Source organism: Emydura macquarii, unplaced genomic scaffold, assembly GCF_026122565.2.
Source record: "Emydura macquarii macquarii isolate MOO-44397 ecotype Brisbane River unplaced genomic scaffold, CSIRO-AGI_Emac_v2 contig_1790, whole genome shotgun sequence".
In the NCBI taxonomy this organism is placed as follows: Eukaryota; Metazoa; Chordata; order Testudines; family Chelidae; genus Emydura; species Emydura macquarii.
Genome location: NW_027131927.1, coordinates 6,354,547 through 6,372,953, shown reverse-complemented (window position 1 = coordinate 6,372,953; position 18,407 = coordinate 6,354,547). Strand labels below are relative to the sequence as shown.

Genomic DNA, 18,407 nt, shown 5'->3' with positions numbered 1-18,407 from the left:
GAAGCCCAATAGGAATCGGTTCTTCCTAACTGAGAGCAGCTCCAGAGCCCCAAACATGTACCTAATCTGCTTCTCTGTGTGTCCCAGGTCAGCTTCCTTTGCTGTGCTCCCCTGGACAAATCAAGTTTTTTGTTCAGTGGCTTGTCCTTCCCTTCAGTTGAATGACTTTGGTTCCGGGACCTGTTTGAGCTGATGGGGCTTCATCCCATGATGTGCTGAGTGCCCCCTGGAGTGAGAATCAAGGGGACTCTGCCCCTGGCAGGATCAGGTCCCTAACGTCACTGCCTTTGGAAGCCTTTGCTCTAAGCACTTGGAGCTGATGCATGAAGGAGAGGATTCCCGTGCAGCTGTGGACATGTGGGGTGCAGCTGGGTGGAAGCGGGCAGCCCATGTAAGCAGCAGAGGCGTGTGGGGCAGTGCCCACGGGGCTCTGGATTGTTATGTGCCTTCCTGTTGCTAACAAGTGATTCTGCTCTCCTCCCGTCTTTACGTCTGCCAGCCATCGAGGATGAATACAGTGGCCCAAAGTTGGACAACGGGACGGTGACGGTAGCATTCATGAAGGAGTTAATGCAATGGTACAAGGATCAAAAGAAACTCCACAGAAAATGTGCCTATCAGGTAATTGCCTGCCTGCCCTGGCATAAGGCGGGAGGTTCATGCGTGGAATCCTTCACCCCTTCCTCGGAAGTTGCTGGCATCCTCCTTCCCAGCTGTGGTGCAAGGACTGCTGCCCTGTCGCCAGGAGTCCCGAGTGTAAATGGAGCCAGCCTGCAGCCAGTGTCACCCTGTAACACAGAGGGGGCCACAAAGACTACACGTCCCAGCGTGCAGTGCTTCCCTGCCATCGAGGTGGTGCATTGCATGCTGGGATCTGACCCGTCCACGCTGTGTGACTGGCCTCCTGTTTGCAAGCCCAAGGACTCTCCCAGCGAGAGGCTGGCGAATGCCGGGGACCTGTTGAGTCTGGAGACAGGGCTGTATCGTTCATTTCCTCCCTGTCCTGCCCTTGCTAACTCTTCCCTTTTTCCCTTGGGCAGATCTTGGTGCAGGTGAAGGAGGTGCTCTTCAAACTCCCCACTCTAGTAGAAACCACATTAAAAGAGGTGGGTATCCCTCTCCGCGGCCAGTGGGGTGGCAGCAAGATTCTGGGCTGCATTTCTTATCACCGGGGGACAGGTTTGGATCTCAAACCCACAGTGCTTGGTGAACAGAGGCTACGGTGCCTTCATATCTCTCCCTATACAGACTGCTTGGGGGCCAGAACACCTCTGGTGTAACTCACGCCATGGCGTTTCTGCACTGCCTGTGAGCAGCTGTGCAACCCAGAATAGCCATAGCACTCTGTGCCATCTCTCCTCCCACCTCTGGCCTTCCCTATACTGGGACTTGCATAGTTCAGCTGCACAGGGCCCTGGGCTGGTGGAGATCCCTTCTGGGCCAGCTCAGAGGCTTGGACGGCCCCTCTACTCTGCTGCAGCTGTGGCATTCTGGCATGGGCATAGGAGGGGAAATCCCTCCCCTGGTGTCCACCCTTTATCTCCATCTGTCCAATCAGCTGTTTAATTGCTGTCAGGGCTGAAGTGGGAGGCTCTGAAGTGTGTCTTCTGTAAGAAGTTGTAATCCACCCACCACCCATTGCTATAGTACCCAGGACCAAAGGGGCGAGGTTGATTGAAATAAGCCAGTGTCTTCCTGTTAAGCTAAGTACTTTCCTCGTTGCCACAGCATAGTTCTGTGCTGCGCTGCCAGGGCTCATGATGAGAGATCCCATGAGCCTTTTCATCAGCGTCAGGGTTGTTATAATTGATGTCGGGGCAGAATCTGGCACATGCAATTCCAAACTGCCTCCCTAAATTCCTGTGTGCAGTGTAGTTGTAGCCGTGTCGGTCCTAGGATATTAGAGACGTGAGGTGGTTCAGTAAAAGATATTACCTCACCTACCTTGTCTCCCTAAATTCCTGCCAGTCAAATTGGACCCAGTATTTTCTTTGTGTCCTCAGTGTGTGTGGTGTTACTGTGCCCTGTTAACCAGCTGGCATGTCCAACCCCAGAGTTGGTTGCATTTCATCACTGATGTATTAATTTAGATGGAGCATATAGGCCCAACGAGTCAAAAGTGTTAACCTGGCACTGCAACTGTCCACCATTAAACAGAGTTAAGCAGTGTGCAAGGTTTGGTACCCAGAGAGCTCAGCCTGCTTAGCACCATGGCAAATGCATTGTTAAACATTTAACCTTTTATTACAGACAATAAGGAAAAACAGGTTGAGCATTTGAAATGTAAAGTATTAAGTCAGGCTTTCATTTTAGCAACATCCCTTGTTCCCTTTCCCTTTAGCTGGAGAGAGTTTTTAGAAACTCCCTGTCGGTGACAGTCTTTTAGATGCTAAAAGATGGGCATTATTGTCCTTTTTGGGGAAAAGAGAGAGATAGTTGAGATGTGCTTGAGTGGTTGCTGCTGTTAGTCTGAATGATGAGATGAGACAAACAGCCACAAGAGGGCAGAGTAGAGAACTGGAAAGACAGAAAATGCATCTTCTGTCTCATGGCTTGACTTTCACTTGTAGCCTCACATCTGGAAAAACACAGGCCCAGCCCCCTGTCTGATCAGCCACTCTGAGACCTGGCAAACTCGTACCAGCATCAGGGTGCTTAGGGCCTTGCTTTGAGTTGCCTCTTTCTAGTCCCACACTTACAGCAGTGTTACAAAATCCACAGTCTTGGCTGGCTAAGCCAGACTCTTATTAGACAGAAGGCAAAAGGAGAGAGAGAAGAAATGAGATAAGGAAGGAGAAGACACATAGGAAGGAGGGAGACTTTGTCTCCCATCCCAGGTGGGATTTAGCCAGAGCGGCTGGAGGCTCCCTCTCTCTGGCCTGGTCTGGTCAGAACATCTCTCTGGACTGGGATGAAGAAGTTCCCGGGTCTCAGAAGATGCTGGGAATGACAGCCATAATGGTGAAGTTTGCCCCTTCCCCTTCTCTTGTGTTTGTCAGCCAGCATCATGGTGTTGTAGATTCCAAGGCTAGAAGGGATTGCTATGGTCATCTAGCCTGACTTCCTGTGTAACACAAGCCAGAGAGCTTCTCCACAGCAATTCCTAGAGTAGAAAACATGCACTCTTGTTTTAAAAATTGTCGGTGATGGAGAATCCATCACGACCCTCGGCAAATTGTTCCGATGGCTGCCAGCTTTCTCCTCCCCCAAAGTTCCTTTTGGAGGACCCCGAAAGGGTGTGATGGGTGAAACAGCCCATCCTCTCATCATTTGTCCACCAATTAAGCCTATTTTCCAACATACCAATTTTGATTAATTGAGTTCCACTTTTTTATCAGGCACTATCTTACCTTAGTTGTTGAATTATATCAGTAGGCCTTTGTGTTTAGACTAATTCAGTCTTTTTATCTCCCCTTGGCATCTTTTCCCATCAGCATTTATTGTTATAAGTTAATGTGACACTTTATTGTGAACTTATACTCACTCCTTAGAGTTGAGCTCACAATTAGGGTAAATTTGTAGGCCCAATTATTACAACAGTGAGCAATCCCTGTTTAAACACCTGCCATGTCCCATCCCAGAAGTCACTGGGTGAATGATCACTGTATAAACAGCTGCCACGTCCCATCCCTGGCATGGTCGTGCTGGTTGAGAGACCCCAATATAAACAGCTGCCCTGTCCCACTCCAAAGGGGGCTGTGTGCCCACAATGGGCTGAAGCCATTCATATTCATAGCATTTGCAAAGTCTTTTGGGATCCTGCAGGGAGAGAAATGCTCTGTCTGCCTTGGTTTTTACTTTTCGTCTGCCTTGGTTTTTACTTTTCTTCTGTCTCCTTTTGATCTTCTCCTCTCTCGGCCTCTCTTCTTCCAGACTGAGAAGATCACTGTGTGCGGAGACACCCACGGGCAGTATTATGACTTGCTGAATATATTTGAACTGAACGGGCTGCCGTCTGAAACGAATCCATATGTATCCTTGGCAGGTTCCCCCTTTCATCCAGCATGTGATGTGTGTGGATGGAGGCGCTCTCTAAGAACAGGAGGTGATGGAGCTAGGAGACAGACCTGGGTTCTGTTCCAGCTCTGGGATGTATTGCCTCCCTTCCCTGTGCCTCAGTTTCCCCATTTGTACAGTGCTGGGACCGCCATTTGAGATCTCGGCATGGAAAGCACTCGAGGTTATGCTCCCATAGTGACCCATTCTTGATTCCCATCTTGGGGCGGATCGTTCCTTTGTCGATGCTGAGAACAGAGGTGCTTAACCAGCTTGAGCCTTTTGTGCTGTGTCTCCATGTTGGCACACGATTACTTAAGATGGGTGGGAGTGATCTTTATTCCAGTGTGATGCCTGGGCCTGTTTTCCTGAGCGCAGGCCCCTCGGCAGATATTCAACGGGGATTTTGTCGACCGTGGCTCCTTCTCTGTGGAAGTGATATTAACGTTGTTCGGTTTCAAGCTGCTGTATCCTGATCATTTCCACTTACTACGAGGTAAGCACAGTCCCATCCCACCTCTGGGGCAGGCAAAGCCACTGGAGAGCCCAGCTTTGTACTCAAGTCAGGGCAAGAACTCCCCAAACTATCTCCCTCTGTTGTCTGTTTTCCTGGCTTCTCCATATCTACCTGCTGTCTCTGGGATTCACCAGCTGTGCAGGATCATGGGAACCACCATGGAAACATGCAACTTCCTGGATGTTGGGTGATTCTCTAAATTAGTAAACATCCCTTGTTAATGCTGGCTAGATCTGTTGGCAGTGAACTGCCCGTTTGTGAAGCCTGGGAATGGCGAGCTGTCAAACCGCACCTGTCTCTTAGAACTGGGCATGACCCAGTAGCGACTGGAGACCTGGCCATTTCCTACTGACGCTTGGGGATCAGCCGCACACATCTTTAGTAATGCATTAACCCTTTCACCCCTGTTCTGGCAGCTCTATGCTGCTGTGTATTGCTCAGATCCCATCGCTTCCTCTACCCTGGTGAAGGGGTGACAGCCAGTTCTGAGCCCCTTGGTCAGAAGTTGGGCTGCTCTCCTCTCGCCAGTGGTCCCCCGTTGATTGATTTTTTTTTTCTTCCCCCACCTCTTTTGCCCCCAGGGAATCATGAGACAGACAACATGAACCAGATCTACGGGTTCGAGGGGGAGGTGAAAGCCAAATACACAGCCCAGATGTTTGCGCTCTTCAGCGAGGTCTTTGAGTGGCTGCCCCTGGCGCAGTGCATCAATGGCAAAGTGTTGGTGAGAGCAGAGTGCAGCACCTGGGGGGAAGAGGGGCATGTGTCAGGACCGGCAGTGGGCCTGGAGAGTTGCCCAGGGCCCTGCGCATAATCCTGGCCACCTCCATGGCTTGGTTCTAACTGTAGCCCCACCATTGCTGCCCACCTTCCTCGGAGCTGGTCTGGGAGGGCACTGAGAGTGTGCATGTGTGTGTGTATTTGTGTGGAGAGCGAGAGAGAGAGAAACCGTACATATAGCCTTCCCAGCTGTTCTGCCCCATTGGGGGTGTGGAAAGTAAAGGCCAGTTCGTTGCTATGGCCTGACCTATCCAAGCGTCCGCTCCCCACCCTGACCTGTGCTGTGCTCCATGCTAGATAATGCACGGCGGGCTCTTCAGTGAAGATGGGGTCACGTTGGATGACATCCGGAAGATCGAGAGGAATCGGCAGCCTCCGGATTCAGGTCAGGACAGGAAGGCAGGCCCTGCGCGGGGTGCAGTGGTGTCTGTGGCTGGGCCTTTCCCAGTGCAGGGGGTTGCACTGGTGGGATGGGGTGGGGTGGGATGGTCCCCGATCCCGGCACAGAGCCTGGCCCGCGGAGAGAGATGGGAAGCCCCCATTCGGTTTCCCTGGATTGCGCTATATAGTGGAGTCGTTTGCAGCAGCTGCTTTTGTGAAGCATCTGTCCCTATAGTACATGGGCACCTTCATTGGGGCAAAGCCGTGTCGCCCCAGTGACTACTATGGCTCTGTGCTGATTTACATCAGCTGGGGAGCTGGCCCACAATACTATCTGGGGCTGGGTGTGACCTTACCCCAGCCCCCGTCTCTGGCCTGGCCCCAGCTTGGCCATCTCACACCAGAGCCTCCTCCCCTGCTGCTTTTTACACCCCAGGGACTGGGCTCAAAGGATTCCAGGGCTTATCAGAGGTGTGCTGGGGTCAGATGATGGAGTGTGGTATGGAAAATACTGAGTCCGTTCCCTTGAACTCAATCAAAAGGTGTAAATCTGGAGGAAGTAGCACGTGCTATTGAAAGGGGTACAGCTGAGGAGTGTAAAGGAATTAATTTTTGGTCAGATAACATGGCCCCAGATAACAAAGCAGCTGAGGGAAACGCAGCAGCTGGAGTCATTAAAACAAGGCTGAATAATCTGTTAGAAAACACGGGCTGGGAAATGACTTGTCTGGCAGTGAATGGAATGTGATCACGTATGTGGGAGACATTAATTTACTCACTTCTACGTGGAACTCCATGGCTTGCTCGCTAGGTGGAGCATTTTACTTTGGAAACTGGTGTGAGTTACTGTTGAGCTCTGTAGTAACGCACTGGGCCACACTGATTTACTGCTGTCAACGCACTGGCTTGGGTGGAGTCACCCAACAGCTTCCTTGAGGCCCCAGTTCTTATGACGTAGCCTGCATGGGAGTCAGAGGGCCGTACGGTTACAGCTGGCTAGAAATGTAAGTACTGAGTGGCAGCGAGCCGCTATTGTAGACTGTCATGATACCGCAGGCTATCAAGATTTCATCCTACCCCCAGCTAAGGAGAGCCAGGCCGAGTCAGTGCTTGGATGGGAGACAAAGGGAAGGGGAATCCTGCTGTGGGGTGGGCGCTAAGTAGCTTCCCTCCCTCCCCCCTGAGTCAGTATGGGAGCAGTGCTGTAGGAGGCGCCGTGCTGCAGGAAGTGGGGTGGGTGCTAGGTAGCTGCTCCTGAGTCAATACGGAAGCAGGGCTGTAGGGGGACAAAACAAACGGTGACTGAGCATTTTCCCCAGACTCGGGCTGTTTACCGTGGGTGTCCTGTCTCCACTCCTGCTCTGGTAACTGTTCCGCCTGCAGTTTCCATTAGCTGTGCTATTCCAGCCACCCTTGCTGTGTGCTGTTAAACAGCTGCTTTTCCTCCAGCTGGCTGCTTTCATTGCTGAGTGACAGACCCTTGCCTGTTGTTTTTCGTACCTGCCAGTGGCTGGGTGGGCTTAGAACGTGCTCCCTGAGCCTGTGTCCCATGTAGCTGCTTTCTCCTCCTTCAGACCCATCTGGAGCTTTGTTCCTTTTTCTTAACTTTTCCTCCCAGTGACCTCATGCTTTAAAAGCACATTCGGTCCCACCTTGGTCCTTCACCCTCCTGTGGTCTCAGCCCTGCCATTTCCTACATTTAGCCTCCGTGCACAGGCCTGTCTCTAAAGTATGACCTGTACCCGTGATCCTAAGTCCCAGGGAGTCCCTCTGCCTAGCTAACGTTTTGTCTGGTCCCCATCACCGGAGTGTCTGAGCACCCCACAATACTTACCGTATTTATCCTCATATGCCTCCTGTCGGACAGGGCAGTGCTGTTATCCCATGTTGGAGAGGGGATGAGCTGCTTACTACAGTCTGTGACAGTAATGAATTGAACATGTATCCCAAGTACTAGGCTAGTGCTCTAACCACTGGGCCCTCCTTCCCCTCCACCAAGATGGTCAGGGACATAACCCTGACCCCATGATTGCCAGCAGCCAGGAGGGGAAGATGGGTGCATCTCTCCAACTGTCCTGTTCTCTACACTCCCTGTGAAGCATCTCGCGTTGGCCACTGTCAGAGACAGGACACTGGGCTAGATGGACCATTGGTCTGAGCCAGTACTGTATGTAGAGCCCTGCGTGTTTCTGATCCATATCCGTATCGGACCCGTGATCCTTTTATATATATCCACACCTGCATCAGCACCCGATCTGACTGGGCTTCTTAGAAGGAGTGGCTGTGTGCGTGTGTGTGTACCGTATAAGAAAGCTATATGGCTTAATAAATGCACACACTTTTGTTATTGCTATCATTATCATTTTAGACATCAATCTTATTATATAGCAACAAATAGCAGAACAAATAGCCTTTTACGTATAAAATAATAAAATAAACGTCTCCAGTTAATAATGCTCAAAATCACAAACTGAACTAGACAATAAAAAAAAGTCAGCCGCCTATTTAGCTTGTGACTCATCACACTTAGAGCTCAGCATTCCCAGTTTCTTTGCACCGGCCACCAGCTCTTTGGCTTAGGGTTTGTTCATGCGTTGAGGAAATTAGCAGAGAGTTCCCATCCAGGTTCCTGCTCCTGTCACTCGGGGTTTGCAGTCTTCTCCCAACAGCTGGGGTGTCAGGGGCTGAGAAGGGAGCCGTCGCCATCTTGGTGTGTAACTCAGTCTGCAGACTTCCTGCTCAACACTTCTTGCTGTGGTCTGCAGTGTTCCATTGATTTAAAGCCCCGCTGAGGTTCAATCAGTCAGCTGTTTGTTGCATGTGGTACAGCATGTTACCCAGGACGGTGAGGAAAAAATGCCATGAGTATTAGTTCCTCTGGCAGGTTGCTTGGATCACAAAAGCCCCTGACTAAGTTAGGCGATTATCAGCATTGCCTACTGTGAGTTGCTGATAAAGAGGGAACTGAAGCCAAGAATATTCTAAATAGTTCAGATAGTGTAAGGGACTGGGAGTCTATTCTCCCTGGAGAAGCATTCAAGGGCTATTGCAGGGATACAGAGCATCCTCTGCGCCTCCTAAAGGGCTGTGATGGGGAGCGAGGAGCAATTCCCTACATCCAGCTCACTTTCCCTGCTTGGGCTATGCTGTGAGGCGAGCATCAGGAGTTGCTGTTCTCTTGCCCTCCCCTTACACAGCCCAGGTGGGGAAAGTGATCTGGATGCAGGGAACTCTTGGCATTGCTCCTCACTTCCCCCTCCCCTCACAACCCGCCAGGGGGGCACAGAAGAGCATTTGATGGGGAGACATGAACAGCAATGCCAGGTGCTCCATGACTCCAGGTCAGTTTCCCCACATGGGTGCAGGAGGGAGGTGCAGGGGTTAGCGGTGAAGGGGACACAGTCCAGGGTTGAGGGGTGGAGGATGGGGGTGCAGGTGCTTTCCAGCCATCCAGCCAGTGCTTAATTTTTGCTACATATTAAGTACTGCAGGGCTATCTACCAGCCCTGAATTGCAGGACTTCGTCTTAGACGCCTTCTTCGGGACAGCTGATTTTCTTTGAAATATTACTGTATAAAAAATTTAATCATCCACAGTTTCTGGCTTAAGTGATGTATGATTCTCATTAATTATGTGACCAGAGACTGAGAAGGGTCCCTCAGAGGGTGCACTGGATGCAGGGATGGAATGCACAAACTGTGCAACTCGACTGAGAAGGGGAAAGTTGTGCCTGTGTTGTCTCCACCACTCCAGCAGTTGCACATCTTCATTCTTTGTCAGCTTCAGGCTGATATACTTGAACACTTCATCATCGTCACTTCCACACTTGCTATCCGAATCCTCAAACTCTGTAGGTGACCATTTGTCTCCTTTGGTGATGGTTTCTGTGTAGATATGATGAAAGAAGCATAAGATTCATTTTAGAAATATTTTTCTCCTGCAATGAGACAAGCTTCTTGGTCTCTTGATAAACTTCCTGTCTCTCCTCTTCAATGAAAATTTTCATCCCCTTAATTCATGGGTGCAGGAAAACTGCTACTCTGTGCATAGACTTGATTGCAAACTTCTCGATGAGACTTTGCAAGGCTTTGGATTTGAGTTGACTTAGACTATCTACATCGGTGGTAGAAGGATAGAGATGCTTTTTCAGCCTTTCATGCCAAATGGGCACCCAGCCCCCTAATCATTTACATTGCCCTCCATTGGACTCTCTCCAATTTGTCCACATCCTTCCTGTAGTGGGGGGCCCAAAATTGGACACTACACCAAATGTGGCCTCACAAATGCCAAATAGAGAGGAATAATCACTTCCCTCGATCTGCTGGCAATGCTCCTACTAATGCAGCCCAATATGCTATTAGCCTTCTTGGCAACCAGGGCACACTGTTAACTCATATCCAGCTTCTTGTCCAGTGTAACCCCCAGGTTACACATCAGGTCCTTTTCTGTGAAACTGCTGCCTAGCCCGTCAGTCCCCAGTCTGTAGCTGTGCATGGGATTCTTCTGTCCTAAGTGCAGGACTCTGGACTTGTCCTTGTTGAATTTCATCATTTCTTTTGGCCGAATTCTTCAATTTGTCTAGGTCGCTCTGTATCTTATCCCTACCCTCCAGTGTATCTACCACTCCGCCCAGCAGCTTAGTGTCATCTGCAAACTTGCTGAGGGTGCAATCCACCCCATCCTCCAGATCATTAATGAAGATGTTGAACAAAACCAGCCCCAGCACTGACCCCTGGGGCACTCCACTTGTTACCGGCTGCCAATTAGACATCGAGCCATTGATCACTACCCGTTGAGCCCGATGATCTAGCCAGCTCTCTATGCACCTTATAGTCCATTCATCCCACCCATACTACTTTAACTTGCTGGCAAGTATACTGTGGGAGACCGTATCAAAAACTTTGCTGAAGTCAAGGTATATCACGTCCACTGCTTTCCCCACATCCATAGAGCCAATCAAGTTGGTCAGGTATGACTTGCCCTTGGTGAATCCATGCTGACTGTTCCTGATCACCTTCCTCTCCTCCAAGTGCTTCAAAACTGGATTCCTTGAGGACCTGCTCCATGATTTTTCCAGGGACTGAGGTGAGCTGACTGGTCTGTAATTCCCCAGTTCCTCCTCCTTCCCTTTCTTGAAGATGGGCACTATATTTGCCTTTTTCCAATCATGCGGGACCTCCCACAGTTGCCACGAGTTTTCAAAGATAATGGCCAATGGCTCTGCAATCACATCAGCCAACTCCCTCAGCACCCTCGGACACATTGCATCCAGCCCCATGGACTTGTGCATGTCCAGCCTTTCTAAATAGTCCTGAACCTGTTCTTTCAGCACTGAGGGCTGCTCACCTCCTCCCCATTCTGTGCTGCCCAGTGCAGTAGTCTGGGAGCTGACCATGTCTGTGAAGACAGAGGCAAAAAAAGCATTGAGTACTTCAGCTTTTTCCACATCCTCTGTCACTAGGTTGCCTCCCCCATTCTGTAAGGGGCCCACACTTTCCCTGACCACCTTCTTGTTGCTAACATACCTGTAGAAACTCTTCTCATGTCCCTTGCTAGCTGCAACTCCAGGTGTGCTTCAGCCTTACTGATTTCACCCTTGCATGCTCGAGCAGCATCTTTATACTCCTCCCTAGTCATCTGTCCAAGCTTCGATTGCTTGTAAGCTTCCTTTTTGTGTTCAAGCTCACTGAAGATTTCTCTGTTAAGCCAAGCTGGTCACCTGCCATATTTGCTATTCTTTCTACACATTGGAATGGTTTGTTCCTGTGCTCTCAATAAGATTTATTTAAAATACAGCCAGCGCTCCTGGACTCCTTTCCCCCTCATATTAGCTTCCCAAGGGATCCTGGCCATCTGCTGCCTGAGGGAGTCAAAGTCTGCTTTTCTGAAGTCCAGGGTCCATATACTGCTGCTCTCCTTTCTTCCTTTTGTCAGGATCATGAACTCGACCATCTCATGGTCACTGCTACCCAAGTTACCACCCTCTTCTACTTCCCCTACCAAATCTTCCCTGTTTGTGAGCAGCAGGTCAAGAGGAGCACGGCCCCTAGTTGGTTGCTCCAGCACTTGCATCAGAAAGTTGTCCGTAACACTCTTCAAAAACTTCCTGGATTGTCTGTATCGCTCTTCCAGCAGATGTCAGGGTGATTGAAGACCCCCATGAGACCCAGGGTATGTCATCTGGAAACTTCCATTAGCTGTCTGAAGAAAAACTTGTCTACCTCATCCTCTTGGTGTGGTGATCTACAACAGATGCCCACCGCAACATCACCCTTGTTGCTCTCGCCTCTATTCTTAACCCAGAGGCTCTCAACAGGCTTTTCTCCAGTTTCATCAGGAGCTCGGCGCAATCATGCTGCTCTCTTACACACACTGCAACTCCTCCACCTTTTTTCCCTTTCCTGTCCTTCCTGAACAGTTTATACCCATCCATGACAGTGCTCCAATCGTGTGAGTTACCCCACCAAGTCTCTGTTATTCCAATCACATCAGAGTTCCTTGACTGTGTGACTTCCAATTCTTCCTGCTTGTTTTCCAGGCTTCTTGCATTCATGTACAAGCAGCTGAGATAACCAACCGATTGCCCCATCTTCTCAGTAGGAATCAGGAGTCCTCCTCTGTTACGCCCTCCTACTTGTGCTTCCTCCCAGTGTCCCACCTCCCCACTTACCTCTGGGCCTAGGTCTCCATTCCCTGGCGAACCTAGTTTAAAGCCCTCCTCACTAGGTTAGCAAGCTTGTCTGCAAAGATACTCTTCCCTGTCTTTGTTAGGTGGATCCCGTCTCTTCCTAGCAATCGTTTTCCCTGGAACAACATCCCATGGTCGAAGAAAACAGAACCTTCTCTCCAATACTATCTGCATAACCATGAATTTGCTTCCACAATCCGATGGTCTCTACCTGGCCTTTTCCTTCAAAGGGAGGATGGACAAGAAGAAGATGACCATTTATGCTTCAAACTCCTTTATCCTTCTTCTCTGAGCCACATCGTCTGCAGTGATCCACTCAAGGTCATTCTTGGCAGTATCATTGGTGTCCACGTGGAGAAGTAGGAAGGGGTAGCGATCCGAGGGCTTGAGGAGTCTTGGCAGATTCTCTGTCACACCCTGAATTCTAGCTCCAGGCAAGCACTTCTTGTTGAGTTTCCTAGTTGGGACTACAGATGGATGACTCCGACTCCCTTAGGAGGGAGTCCCTGACCACTGTGACCCATCCGTGCCCAGGGCAGCCACCTGAAAATGCCAAGGTCAGGGCAGGCTGTAAAAGGAGAGCAGATTCTCCCCGCACTGGTGGGTGGCACTGAAGCCAGACTTCCCAACCAGCCACACACTGCTCTTCTGAATCCCCACAGAAGCCAGTATACAAATGCGCACAACCCCCTTTACTGCATTCTAGTTCCTCTGGCTCCCAGTCAGCCACTAGGTCCAGTAAAGAGACCAGTTATTTAAACTCTATGCTCTTTACTAAAAAGGTTCCCTCTGACCCCAAGGGGTCAGCCACAGTACCAGTCCAATATAAGTTTGGATTTTACCTAAAATACCACGCTGCCAGCCAATCCTTTAATAACTAAAACTAAAGGTTTATTGTAAAAAGAAAGAAATAAACCATGAGAGAAATGTTAAAAGATTAGAGCAATCAGATACATACAAATGATGAAAAGTCCATATACATCAGGTTTCTGGAAGAAATGTGGAGTTGCAGGCTTGTATAGTTCCCTCTGGTTCACATCCAGTACCTGGATGGGTCTAAGTCCTTCGGTTCAGTTGCAAAATGAATTGATCCAGAGGTAGGTGTGTGTCTGCAGCTGGACAGGAACATAGACAAAATGGTTTCTGTGGTTTGATCTTATATACCCTCTATCCCTGGCCATGCGGCCTCTGGAGAGTTACAAGAACTAAAATGGAGTCTGGAGTCACATGGGCCAATCCTGGTAACTCTTCAGGTATGACTTTTAGTTTCCTCCTGGGCCCCTTGCATCTGTGAGTGTCTTAATGGGCCATTAAGCAGGCTATTGTCTTGCTGCCTCTCTGTCTGGGGTGTGTCCCAGGCAGCCCAAGTTAACATACAGAATTATCAACTACATCCATAACTTTCATTTTACATATAATACGTATCTTACTCAGCACAATATATTCTTTCTAACAGTGCCTGATATGGTATATCTTACATGAATCGTTATGATTTTGTCATATTAATGTTAACCAATATGACAAATGCCCCCCCTCCAGTCCAACCAGTGTGACAATCACTACCACCCATCTCCTCCTCTTGGGAGTGGTGGTTGTGGAACTCCCATCCCTAGGACAATGCATCCCATGCCTTCCGATCGGTTACTGCTTTCTCTTTCTGGTTTCTCAGTTTGGTAGCATGCTCAAGTTCAGTCTTTATAATGTGCACTGAGCAGTTTATTTGCACATAGGACTTGTTCGCTCCCCAGTCCATAACCAAAAGCATCTGGCTGGTAATACTGTGTATATCAAATTGTCTGAGTGCTTGAATAATAGCTGATCCGAGGTTCTCTTTAGTTTTTGATTTCCTGCTGTCAAACTGAGTCGCACAAAGCACCCGCTCCACCATTCCCAACAGTTGCAGCTCTATGTAATGAATAGTTACTCCCAAATAGGCAACCTTTCTGTAATCCTCTATCCACAGATCCAGGGTAACTCCGTCCACCCGCTGTGCCAAGACTGGTTTTCAGCTCTGTGCAGATTTGTGTTCTTTTATTCTTCTGCCAGACTAATGTTGTGGCATGTGGTATTGCATACATTCATCTACTTGACCGTATTTATTGGCATCCATATTAATCAAACATTGAGAGTATGGAAGGAATCCCTCACTGCTGACTATCTGTTGCTACAAACTTCAATAATTCCTGAGTCACAGTTGTCTTCACGTATCATGAGTAAGGTTAAGATTTTGTCACGGTTATTTTTAGGAAAAGTTACAGACAGGTAATGGACAAGACACAAATTCATGGAAGCCATGACCTGTCCATGACTTTTCCTAAAAATAACAGGGCGGCAGCTGGGAGCTGTCCGGGGGCAGGGGTAGGAGGTGACACAGGTGGGAGCTGGGGAGGCGGAAGGGGAGGAGCAGGTGCAGCAGTTGGGAGCTGAGGGGATCCAGGCTGGGTCCCCCGCTATGGCTTAGGGGGATGGGTTGTGAGGTCCCTTAGCCAAGACTGGGAGCTGTGGGGTCCCCCCACAGCAGCTGGGAAGCTCCAGGGAACCCTGCCATCAGCTGCCAGGTGGTGGGGCAGCGGAGGGATCCCAGAGCTCTGACATCCCCCCGCTGCCCACGGCTTGGAGCTGCTGGGTCCCAGTGCTTCAGGCTCCGGGGCCCCCCTGTGGTGGCTTGGGGTGGGGAGGGCCCCCACCACTCCTCATGGCTGAGGGCAGCAGGGTTCCTCTACCGCCCACAGTGGCTGATTTCAGGTGGTGGGGATTCCAGCCATCAGCTGCCCCAGGTGATAGAGGGATCCTGAGCTCAGAGCCGCCGTGAGCAGCGGAAGGATCCTGGAGCTCCAAGGTCCCCCTGCTGCCTGCGGCTCAGAGCTGTGGGGCCGCTTCCTGCACTGGCTTAGGTCTCTAGGGTTCCCCTGCGGTGGCTGAGACCCCTGTCCCCTGCCAGCGTCGGTGACTCCGAGCCCCGGAGTCCCTGCTGCCCATGCGTGCTGACAGTGGCAGGGCTAGGGGCTTGGAGCCGCGGGGCCCCTTCTGCCTGCTCCTGTTGCCCACCAGTGGTGGTGGCTACAAGCTGCACGGTTCCTGCTGTCTGTCCTGGCTCCACAGTGGGGTCACTACTACTGCCTGGGGCTTGGAGATTCTTTTTTTAGCAGTACTTGTCCAGGTCACGTGTGCGCAGCTCCCGTCTCACAGCATCGTTGGTGTGTCTTCTGGTGCATGCGTGAACCAACCCCCTCAGTTCTTTCTCAACCATCCATGGTCCAAGATGGAGCGTTAATAGTTGCGAAGATTTCTTGTCCTACCTAAAATAATAGTAGAAAATTAATTAGCTTAGTCATAATTTAGCTAGTTTTAGTCAGTTATTTACTTACCTTAAAAAAACAAACAAACAAAAAACCCCACATTGACAGTTCCAGTTTTAGACTTTCTTTTATTCTCTTTTAATAGAATAAGATTGGGATATTAGACATGCTGGGTTCCCCAGGCTTCAAAAGTTGCACCTGCCAGCCTCAGATTGTCACTCACAATGTGTATGCTGTCTAGGGGAAACCCATGGGCCACAAAACTGCATTCATGGCAGGAATTTGAAAGCCAGAGCCAGGAGAGACAGAGACCTGAGGCTAAAGCTTATTATTATGGAAAAATCCTTCAGACCCTTCTCTGACCTGGGACCAGACAAGCCTCCCACAAAGAGCACTGAGAGCATTCCCAGGAAGAAAGTCTCTTTGCCTCCAGATACCACGGCGTCAAAGAAAAGACGTTCACCCAAGAGACTGTCCCCTACACAAAATACCAAAAAGGCAACAGGTCCCTCAGGTACAATTCGGTCCGTGGCACCCAAGGACTTGAAACGTCCGGGTGAAGAGTCGAGAACTAAACAAAAACAGCCATCCTGTGACACGGCACCGAAAAAGGATATGGTGCAGAAACCGTTGGACCAACGGTCAGCTGTACTGACTACGGCATCATCAGAGCCTGTGGCACTGTGCGCAGCACCAAAAAAAGATATGATGCGGAGACAGACCACGGCACTGAAGTCAGCACCAGAATTGGTAACGGCACCAAGAACTGCTGAGGTGCTGATGTCGGCGCTGATCATCACCACAGAGCCGATGAGAAGCCCGGCCCCGACAACGGTACTGTCATTGAAGAAAAAGCACAAACGCCACCAAACAGTAACATCGTCTCCACATTCACCTATAGGGCAATCACCAATACATTTTGCCCATGACGAAGCCTTTCCCCCAGTGCATCCATCAGCATAGATGACAGTGAGCTAGAGGAAGCTCACTTTTCATTGGAACGCTCCTTCCTCACCAGACCATCGTTAGAGACACCTGAGTATACGCCTGGAGGGGGAACCAGGGTGTATCCATGGTATGGGCCCCCATGATTCAGACCTCATATGCCATACCACATGTGATGGCACGATTGGGATACCTGATCTGCCTACTCCAAGACATACAGCAGACCGACCAGCTCTCATATGAGCAGAGCGAAATCATCCAGACAATCACACCCAACTACATCAACTAAGGCAGTGGAAGAACTACAAGTAGTGGAAACAAGTGCAGAACAGGAAACATCTCCTCCCCCACGTGATTCATTTTCCTCACCAGATAAAGCTGTAATTCCACCCACACCGGTAGACGACCCTAAACAATGTAATGACCTATTCAAAAGGGTTGCACAAAAGCATGAAATTCTCCTGGAAAAGGTCACAGAATTTTGTTGGAGAAAATAAATGGGTTTCTATGGGATACACCTAACCCTCCCACCAACAATCAAAAAAGTAAGTGTCTAGGTCCCCCTTCTGCATCTGTCATTGGTGGATAAATACCAAAACTCAGAATAAAGCAAAACAAGGAACAATTTATTCAGGGGGCAAATAACAAATGAGGGGCCACTTGGGAATTTAACAAGGTGGAGCTTAACTCCAGATTCTTTCCCCACTTAAAGCTAAGCTACCCAGGCCCAAAGTTAGTAAGAACTACTTAAGGTCTTTATTCACCCTCCTGAGGCGTTGTTCACAACTCCCAGGATGATGAGCCAGGAACTCAGGATCTGATGATGGACTCAGGAACCACTGCAGGTAAGCATGCTGATCTTCTTGTGAGGGGGCTATCTGTGATATTCTTCCTAGAGGTTTCTCTTCTTCTCTCGGCGACTCCTGCGCATGACAACACCTTGCTGCGTCTAGGGTGGAGAGCCCCGAGCTGTCTGGCTCGCTACAATTTATAGAGTCCTGTTGCTAGGCAGATGACACTCCTTCCCACCTTTCCTTTCCTGCCTTTTTCCACTGGGGAACCACTGGGGAAGAAGACCTCCAAGATGGAGTCCTAGTTGTTCTTTCGCCATTTCAAGATGGCGATCAGCTTAAACATTTTACTTAATTAACATAATAATTCCCAAACGGGATTTTACCCATAAGGAATAGGGAACATAACTTGGGGATATTCTCAACCCAGCAATCTCAACACAAATTGCTAAAAATTCTACATACCACAACTTCATAAAAATTTGCACTCTCCATGGACATGGCATTGATGGAACCAGCTAACACTATATGGCAGACACCATTTCCCCTACTAATAAAAGGAATGATGGAAAATATTATATCCCGGCCAAGGGGATGGAGTTCCCATTCACTCATCCACCTCCAAACTCACTAGTCACAGATGTGGTGAACCCACAGGGGAAAGCAAACAAATTATAAGTCAACACCACAAGATACAGACTGGAAGAAGCTTGATCTGTTAGGAAGAAAAGTCTACTCCTCTTCCATTCTGCTGATGAGAGTATCAAATTACTCCGCCCTGCTTTCCAATTACAACCACAGCAATTATGGAAAAACTGTCTCAATTTTACAAACGAGAACAAAAGAGAGCAATTTAAATCATTATTTACCGAAGGGCAACTTGTAGTGAGAACTTCTCTACAGGCCTCCCTGGACGTAGCTGATGCGGTGGCCAGAACTACAGCCATAGTAATGCACAGGGCCTCTTGGCTTCATGCAGCACGTCTTCCCAGACAGCTACAAACAAAAAT

At 49.5% G+C, this 18,407-nt stretch overlaps 1 protein-coding gene across 1 annotated transcript in view; it reads left to right on the top strand.

The window, feature by feature from the left end:
• PPP5C (protein phosphatase 5 catalytic subunit) overlaps positions 1–18,407 on the top strand; it is a 65,299-nt gene that overhangs the window by 16,234 nt on the left and 30,658 nt on the right. The window contains exons 4-9 of the mRNA XM_067556796.1: positions 500–621; positions 1,041–1,106; positions 3,874–3,972; positions 4,387–4,492; positions 5,095–5,237; positions 5,591–5,678. Of these exons, the coding sequence (XP_067412897.1) occupies positions 500–621; positions 1,041–1,106; positions 3,874–3,972; positions 4,387–4,492; positions 5,095–5,237; positions 5,591–5,678 (624 nt within the window). The remainder of the gene's footprint in view (positions 1–499; positions 622–1,040; positions 1,107–3,873; positions 3,973–4,386; positions 4,493–5,094; positions 5,238–5,590; positions 5,679–18,407) is intronic.